This window comes from Egretta garzetta, unplaced genomic scaffold (genome assembly GCF_000687185.1).
Source record: "Egretta garzetta isolate BGI_Z169 unplaced genomic scaffold, ASM68718v1 scaffold780, whole genome shotgun sequence".
Lineage (NCBI taxonomy): Eukaryota > Metazoa > Chordata > Aves > Pelecaniformes > Ardeidae > Egretta > Egretta garzetta.
The window spans coordinates 174,721-184,023 of record NW_009258288.1 but is presented as its reverse complement, the minus strand read 5'-3'; the positions used below and the strand labels follow the sequence as shown (position 1 = coordinate 184,023).

Sequence of the window (9,303 nt, the reverse complement as noted above, 5' to 3'; positions counted from 1 at the left end):
TTTAAAAAAAAAAAAAAAAAAAGAAAAAAAAATCGGTCCAGGAAGCAAAGTCGATGCTCTTAGAACCGGAGCCACAGACCCTAGTCCTGGTCCCATCCGCAGGGAGAAGCAGGTCCTGTGCTGTCACCGTGGGGCTGGAGCCCCCCAAACTCTTTGGTGCTGTCTTGCCAGGCGGCAGCCCTGGCACAGAGCCAGGAGCCCTGGTCCCTGTCCCCGAGCAGGCGGGGAGCAAGGCATCCAGCCGGCCGATCGGCATGCAGACACTGCTCCGTGTAGGAAGGGGTTTGGCAAGCGCCGGACTGAACCGCGAAGGGGTGATTTAAGGGCACAACTTGCTGCCGTCCCTTGGCGGGTATTGTTTAAGTGCAAGGGAGATGGACGAGCTATCTGTATTAAACCCAGCTTTGTCGAATCACTCCTTACCTGAGTTTCTCCCAGCACATCGCGGTTCTCGATGGGGAATGGATTTTGCGAAATAGAAAAAGTGTAGACTGGATCCTTGGGGAAAGTCGTAGTAATCTAAAAATGCAAGAAAGGACAATCAGAGCGCTGACAGCAGGAGAGGCAAGCAGGATATGGGAAGCAAGGCTCCTGATAGCAGCCACGGCCACACATGAGAGCTCAGCCAGGGAGATAGCCGGGATCTTCTGCCGGCTTTTAACATTCAAAGCGATATCCCAGTCAGCACACCCCTTCGCTGCTGGCAATCATTTCTAGGGAGGCTGGAGGGAGAGGGACTGGGCTTGGGCCTGAAGAGACCGCAGCACGATGCCATGGAGAGCTCTGCCCCGTGCCAGACATCGGCTGCTGGGGGCGACACCCTGGGGGTCACCCCAACACCAAGGGGTAACAGGGAGAGCGCAGCCCCTGTGTCTGACCATGGGGTAGCCAGGGCACTGTGCTGCTCCATTCAGGGCTGGAACAGGTGCCAAGAAAACACCTTTGCACCTCATCGAAGAGAGTCACCCCGTGCTCTGGGCGCACTAACCCTGCCTCCTCCCCGCACCCCGTGCTGAAGGGACAGGGAACGGGGTAATACGACATTGTGCCCACGTTACTGAGCTCATAAGTCAGCACTGGGGCCAGCTTCTGACATTTAAACCAGTCCTGATTCTGGGAGCTTTAAAGCTTTGGTGTCAGTTACTGACTGCTGGGCCCTGTCGGCGAGGGCCTTTGTAAGCGGAGATGCAGAAATACCTGCCAGGACAGCATCAACTGGAACAACGCCTTTTTTTTTTTTTTAATTAAAAAAAAGAGACAAAACAAGATGCTTCAGAAATGCAGCTTTCCAGACTGCTCCTAAATGTATGTTCCATCAATCCGTTTTTATCTTAATTACACCCCAGGTAGCCCGGAAACAGATGCCTTTACTACTGGAGTAATAAATATGCTCCAGCGCTGCCGACTGGCGTGGGGCATCCGAGGGCCCCGCACAATGGGCCCGTTGTTCTGGACATGACATTTCTCCGTGTGAGTCGCACGCCCCAGCGTCAGCTTGAGCACTGCTCTGATAAGCGACGCGCACAGCGGGCGGTGAACGGGGAAGAAGGAGAAACCAGCGGAAGCCTCCAGGCTGCCAGCTTCCCTGTGCCCGCAGGACACTGCCTGTGCCAGGGGCAGCTGGACCAGACCAGTTGCTCCGGTGGATTTAATCGTTATTGGCACCACCTCTAACTCCAGCAATATCATCTGTCATCCGAATTATTTGCTTTCCTGCCTTCCACACCGTAACAGTTTCCTTCCAAGCCAAAGGGCAGAGCCGTGCCCCAGTGCCTGGCAGTGCTTGCTCCCGGGCAGGCAGCAGCCCTGCTCCAGCCAAGCTGTGCTGTAGCGTGAACTCCCTCCCCCAAGAAAAGGCATTTCTGTACAACCAACCTGGTCTGCTGAGTCACTAGAAGGAACTGGATTCTTAATCGCTGCTAAGAGACAGACAACTGGAGCTCTCTAATTAGCTCCCCGTGAGGTAGTGCCCGGCACACGTATCTGTGGGGCTGGCTGCTTCCCCTGCTGCGTGGCTACGTGCCAGTTTAGAGCCATGATAAGACACCAGGCAGCGCCTTCCCAGGAAGCAAGCGTGTTCCCTGGCACCACACCGAGCCCAGGGAGCACTGCAGTTACCCCTGAGCACACCAACCTCTGCGCTAGAGTTGCCTGGCAGCAGAGGGAAAAGGAGGAAGAAAGAAAATCTGTCCTACGAAATCTCCTCCAACACAAGTTTTAGAGGTGGGTTAAAAACTTGACTCCGCCCTGACCATCTCCTGCTGCAAGCAAACAAGTGCAAACACATACTTACATCTATGATTAGGTACTCAACCGGGAGCGGGCGAGCCAGCTGTGTGATCTCGTTGCCAAACTTGTCTATGTCCTGAAAGAAGAAGAATCTTATTATTCCTCAGCATGGAAGCGGTGTGAAGCCTAAGGGATCCTGCCTTGGAGATGCCCACACAGCAGCCTCGGGGATCCTCAGCCCTGGCAGATCGCTAAGGGTGTAGAAAAGAACCTGCTCGTGTGTGGCTGGGTGCTGCAGAGCTGCCCAATTACCTGCAGCTCCTGGGGCCAGAGATCTCTGTAACTCCATAAGCCAGGCCCTCTGCTTCCTCGTGAGCCAAGGGAGTGCATGGTCACAAACCTCTTTGGTCTCCTTTGCCTCAGTCGCCACCACCGGAGGGGTGTCCAGCATTATCTAAGAAGTGTAAATGCCACTTAAGCAGCAGTGCTGTCTTAGAAGGGAGGGACAGCGCCACATCTGCTGTCTCAGCCAAGGCAAACCTGACTTTCTGCAAAACCGGCCATGAGCCTCTCATCCAGCTCTTGCTTGGGAATTGGAAATCCAGGCACTTTCTCATACACAGACCTGAAGAGCCAGCATATGACAACGCGTAAACTTGTTTTGCTTTGCCAGACGAATTGAACATAAAGTTTAATTATGGAGAAAAACAGCCAGCATATGTTCATTAATCATAAAATGACAATTAGACGTGATTTATGTCAAACACGCCGAGTTCAAACGCAGCTTCAGAAATAAATTCATGAGAACTGACACTTTTCATTAAAGATTCTGTAAGAGGGGGTTGTATTTTCTACCTAAATCATCACTTAACATGTTATAAATCATTTGTTGAGCCCCATATAAATCACACGCCCATAATTTTCAATCAGGGACCTTACATTAAAGTTTACATTTACTGAGCTCTCCAAAGTCCCGGTGGCCGGAGGCAGACCCAGAGCCACTGCACGCCGGCGGAGCCGTCACCCCGACACCTCAGTGGTTTGGGGGAGCTCGGCGAGAGGCCGTGACCCCCACGGGGTTTCGAGCGGGGTTTCGAGCTGCATTCCTCAGGCTGAGCCCGCGAGCGCCGCGCAGCATTGGGATGAGCTGCCCGCGGCTGACACCCCCCTCTCCCGAGCCGTACTTTCTCCCCGAGCACGCCACTCCCCCGCTATCAGCATTTCTTGGTTACGCTACTATTTACACAGCACAAATATGCGGCGCGGCAGCCAGCACCCCGCTCTCACGCTCCGCTCTCCCGGTACACCCAGATGGGCATCGCCCCAGCAGGCTCCGGCACGCTGCTCCCCTCCAGGCGACAGCCCCCCTTCCCGAGCCCCCTCCCCAAGCATCCTCTGTCCCTAGGAATGGTTCCCTTTGTAAAAAAAAAAAAAAAAATAAAAATAAATCTACCTTCCAGCCTTTGAAGCTCCTTTTAAAAGCAATTCCGATAAGGATCTTTTCTCCTTGAACATGACAGGTTGTTGGCCCTGTGGTTATTTCAGCAACAAGCCTAGTGGCTCGCGGCCTCAGATCTCTCTGGCTCTGACAGGAGCAGGAGGAGACGTGGAGCCTTTTCAGGGAGATCACAGGACCTGAAAGCTAACCTGCTTCTAGATCTCAGTGATACCGCAAGAGTCAGGAATCAAATCCAATCAGACCAAATCAGCTTCCCAAATACAATCCTGCCCCTGCAAGAAAGAACCTGCAACAACTCACACATAATTAGCCCATCTGGAATTCATTTTCAAATCTAATTAAGTTCTAATATGCAGAAACATTTTTCCAGCACCTGTTCGCTTTAATCTCCGCCTCTGGGGATTTCCACGTTAAATGCCTTCTTTTTAATGTCACGCTGCTGAGGCCTTCGAGACACGCACCAACCTGGAACCTCGCTCCCCCCGAGTCGAGGATGTGCCCTGACCCTGGCCCTCCCCAGACAGAAAAGCCCCCCCCCCCGCCACGCCGGCACTCTTCTCCAACCCCCATGCACCATTTTTATTAGGCAATTACGTTTTAAAGGCCTTAAACGTCAAGCTGGGAGAATTGCTGGGAGAAAGACATCTTCATCCCGAACTCGGCAGTCGCGGGGGTCCCAGCAGCGCCTCTCCACACGTTATTGCTGCAGCCCCAGCGCCTGAGACCCCCAAAGCCACGAGCGCCCAGCGGCAACCACTCCAAAGGGAAGCCAGGAAGGGGTTAACGGAGGCGCAAGTATTTGGCTCCTGGACCCAAAAAAAAAAAAAAAAAAAAAAAAAAACTCAAGCAGCAAGGCCTGGAGGATTTGGACAATGAATCATCCTGAAGACAGGAGCAAACTGGAGATTGCATCAGGCGCTGCGATTAGAGCCTTTCAAACCACTCTTCGGAGGCAGAAGCTGCAAACGGATCAGGGCTTTTGGGTGGCTTCAAGACTTCTGAGACGAGGGTGATGGGAGCAGCCAAGCGAGGAGCCCGGGCGGGTGCCAGGCAGGAGGGAGCCTCCAGCTCCGTGTCCCAGGGCTGGTCAGCGTTAGCGTCCCATGCCGTTAGCCTTCCCCACGGGTTCACCCTGCTGAGCTCCACGGAGCTGAGCAGCCACCAATCCTTCTTGTGTGTTAATAAAGCCCAGCCTTGCTCTTCCCTCTGCTGATTTCCAAGAGCTTTACCAGGCAGCCCTGCCCCCTTGCACAGACAGAGCAGCCGACACGTGGAAAAGAAGAGACTTTTCTAAGAGCAAGCGATAGGTCAGCGAGAGTTGAAACCCTTCTCAGGAGACTCCTCGTGAGCTAATCGAGCATCCTCCTCCCCAGAGCAGCTGGGACATCTAAGGCTAAGAAGGCTTTTCCAGTCCAACACGAACCGCTGGTAGGAGGCCAGGCAGGGGAAGACCTTCGCTGCTATTGAAAACTCCCCGCAGAAGCCTCCACGCAGCCTGGCCATGGCGTTTTCCCTGGGAAGAGGATTTAAAAGCAAAGGGGTGGAAGTGATGTGTGCCACGCTGGGGCCAGCCTGGCTCAGAGGTTCCGTTCGGCTCTAATCAAAGCGGTGCCCTGGCTCAGGGCTCTCCCAGGGCCAGACAGGACCACGTTTAACAGATGACAAGCCCAAGGCCCAGACACAGTCTCAGCCGTCGTAAACGCAAAAAGCATGCGCGGGGCTCTATGGGGGCAAAGGGCTCCTTCACAGCCCCGGTGCTATTGCAAAGGGCTTTCGTCTTACACCATCCCAAAGAAACTCAGGGGAATACTAAGGCAGCTGTAAAATGCAATCCATCGCAAGGATGACGTCTTCATGTTTGCACTGAGCTGAGGCAAATACCTGTGATAAAAGACAAAGCCAGCCAGCCCCCAAATCCAATTATTTGAGTGTTTCAAAGGGTCTGTAAAACACAGCATTTTCCCTGGTTTGGTGGGAGGTTGAGACGCCCACGAAGCTGAGCGTGGAGCAGAGCACGCAGGTCTGTGGGGAGCAGGCTTAGGCAACGCTGCAGCACTGCAAAGTTAGGGGCTCGGCAGACTGACTGCAGGGAGCTGGGGACAGCAGGCATGGGGTGCGGGCAGCCCAGCGGGAGGGAGCACACCCAGCTGGGGCACCAAGCACCCCTGGCAAGTAATTTAAGCTCTGAATAATCAACCCACGGTTTGGAAGGTGTGTTCTTAGTGAAATCAAAAAATCAATATGGTTATTTCCTGGAACCAGATGGATAAAGGAGGCAGCTGCTCGAGGGCAGAAGACAGGGAATGGAAAATGCCCGTATGTAATATTCAGCTGGGCTCTCCCTCACCCAGCTGAGAAACAAGGCGAAGTGGCTGTTGCGACATCGCCGTCTTTACTGACAAGGAGAGCGGTTACCCCGGCTTGTGCGTGTCCGTGTCTTGACAAGAGCGACTCCTTCATGAGTTTCGTGGCACTGAACTCGCCAAGAAGCGTGTGCTGGTTGTGCAACATTCGAGTTGGAAACAGCGCTGCACTGTGACGCTTCGGGGACAACCTGGGAGGTGAAGGGGGACGTTTTCTTCCTTTTGGCTAGTCTTACCTGGAGAGGCATCTCAGAGCAAAGTAACTCGCACTCAGGGTCCCCAAAGCCCTCAACTTTCACGCTAGAGCAGAACTCAAGCCTCCACAAGCCAGGAAAGCCACGGCCGCATGCAGAAAGCGCACACTTGCCAATTCCACCGGGGTGGTTCCTCTGAGCAGCAGGGCTAGTGGCCAACATAAAGAGAATGGTAAAGAAATACCGAAATCACAAGGCCAGGGGCTCAGGAAAAACGCCTCACCTCCTGAGGCAGGACAACGCCGGTGCCATCAGTTTTCCTCTTTCCATGGAAGGAAAGCCCATCGACGCTAACGCACCTCCGAGGTGAGTCACGCTCAGGCAGGAACAGCTGCAGCCCCAGGGGACGTGGTAGCCCCTGCTCCCGCTCCACAAAGACAAAACGCGGTGCAAACCATGGAAAAACAGCTTGCTGACCAAAGGCAGCCCGTTCCTCTCCTTCCAGGCACCTCTTCGCCTGCGCAGCGGAGTCCCTGAAGCTGCAGCTCTCCTGCCTGCAGCGCGAGGCCTCACGCCCTTCCTGCACCTGCAGCGTTACCAACCCAGATCCATTTCTCAACAGCCATCACGGAAGCAACGCCACCTTCTGCGAGGGGAGGTACAAGGGCACCTTTGAACGACGTGACTGAAGTACGGTTGTTGGCTTACGTGTTGCTGTAGGTGCAAACAGCAGCACCTTTTCCTGTCCGCAAAGCCGAGGGTGAATCTACTGCGTTACCCTGCTGTAGACAGATCGCGGGAGCTCGATAGGTTTTGCCTTGCATCTGGACGCACAGCTGTTCTGTAAATACATCCACGCTGCACAAACACCGGCCTTCTGGTTCTCGTCCAATTAGAATAAATTGGTATGGCTCCTTTCATCCTAAAGGGCTTTTCAAATGAATACTTGCGTATTACATATATATATATATGGACTTTCCCCTCTACCGGTGGTAGCTTCTCAGTCCAAGCCAAAATGCAACAACTACTCAAAAGTGCAGCTTTCTGCCCAAACCTAGCTGGGGGAGGCAGCACAGAGGGGAACCCCCAGATCAAGGACTGGGGACAAAGCTGCTCAGGTCCCACAGTTTTGGCAGAGGAAGGGGGAGCAGGGCGCCGCACCACGAAGCAGTTGTCCTCTGCCGCCAGGCCAAGCGCTGGACTCCTGCTCCTCATACTGTATTTAACCAACGCTTTGACACCACTGTTGTCACCAACCCAGTAACTATGAGGTAGTGTCTCTGACCTCAAGCCTTGCGCATTTAATGGGACCCCAAAGGTTTGCAAAGCCAGGAGTGACTAAGCTTTCCATTGATTTAAGAACATTCAAAAAAAATTAAGAGATCCTACAGCCAAACACGTTCAAGGCTGAAGGACAATTACACCCGCCAGAGCAGTCCTCAAGCCTTCCTTGAGCACATCATGAAAAAGGCAATTATGGATAGAAGTTATAAAACATATGAAATGAGCTGCAGCCCGACCCAGTGAATCAGTGGTTCATGGAAATTTCCACAGAAGGCTGGAGCCATCAGTTCGCATTTTGTTTATCTCCCTGCTTCAGATTACGAATGGGAGTGAAGACCTTATGGGAACACCCACCAGCTTCCTGCTACTCCGAACACCCAGGGTGGCCCACATGTGGGACACAGAGCTACGGGACCTCCTGCAAGGCTGCACCCTGACTGTGGCACAGCACGGGCTCCTCCAGAGCAGGACCACAGCGTGCCAGGAGGTGATCTCATCTTCACGTTCAGGGCCAACCCTTGCACAATTGAGCTCCGCTGTATCTAAATCGGACCTGGCTTATCAGCTCCTAAGAGCAAGCTGTCTGTGCACTAAGGAAAAAGGCACCGATTCCGTCTACCTTTCCTCTCAAGCACTGGGTTTAGCCAAGAGGTGCTCCTCATTTGCAGGTGGTGTCAAGACAAGCCAGCAGCTCAGCATTAAGGGGTGGAGGGGGAAGATGGAGTCTCATGGGCTAATTCACCCAGGCCAGCACTTCCCAGTCTCAGGTTCAGGGCATACAAGAGCGTTTTGACCAGCTCTGTTTCTGTCGCTGGTGCACAATACCCTCATTTCAGTCATCCCAAGTGACGGTAGCTTTGCTTATCCCATACTCCTTAACAGACAGCTTTAATACAGGCGGCAGGAGCGCTGCGGGCCGAGCGGGCTGTGAATAGCAGACACAGATAAGAATGAGATAACTAACTTGGGTGATGGATGGCTAATTAGCTGGCAAGCAGTGCCATTAATTAATTCCTCGGTCCTCGCTCACGGGGCACCAACATATGCGAGTTTGAGAAGCAGTGCCATTAGCCTCCGCAGAGATCCTGTCCCCAAGTTTCTAACTTGTCCCCGCAGATGCAGGGGGGGGCTGAAGATCTCCAGAAACAACTGTCAAGGGAATAACGACAGTCCATTCATCACCACCAAACTGTACTGAAAATCTGCAGCAGGCAGGTTACCAGCACTGCTCCTGCATGACGCTTCAATAAGAGTATTTTGCATCCGCTCTGGATGCATGTATCTCCCGCTGCTCCTCAGGACCTGTTTTTGGAGTTTGCTGTCTGAGCTGAGAGTGGGATCTGGGCACAGGCAGGAACCCCAGTACCAGGGAGCAAAGCCAGGGGCGCACCCCGGCCCTGCTCCAGCTCTGAAAGCCTTCGTGCCTTCCTTTTCTTACCGAGGAGCACGCACAGGGCTGTCTCTCCTCTTGCTGCACGAACCCCACGCTATCTTTTGTTGCATCTGCTGCCCAGTTGGTGCCTGCAAGCGTGTCCTATGCGAGCAAATCCCTGGCATTGCACAAGGAACCCACCGCTTTCACCGCGCCATTTGTGCTAGCACACATCATATGGCTGTGCAGCGGAGGAAGCTGAACTCAGCTGGGGATTAAAATCAGGAGAAGCTCAGCAAATACTGCCAACAAATGCGGAGGAGGAGGTGAATTCAGAGCACTTGCTAGGGGCTCTCGGTGGATCACTGCAGACCTCATTCAGAGGCTGGATAGCCAATGGCT

The 9,303-nt window shown here is 53.6% G+C and overlaps 1 protein-coding gene across 1 annotated transcript in view; it reads right to left on the bottom strand.

The window, feature by feature from the left end:
• The window catches only part of NPLOC4 (NPL4 homolog, ubiquitin recognition factor), a 34,287-nt gene that overhangs the window by 3,262 nt on the left and 21,722 nt on the right, over nt 1-9,303 (bottom strand). The window contains exons 13-14 of the mRNA XM_035892752.1: nt 2,294-2,365; nt 424-519 (exon numbers count right to left, since the gene is read on the bottom strand). Coding sequence (XP_035748645.1) covers nt 424-519; nt 2,294-2,365 — 168 coding nt within the window. The remainder of the gene's footprint in view (nt 1-423; nt 520-2,293; nt 2,366-9,303) is intronic.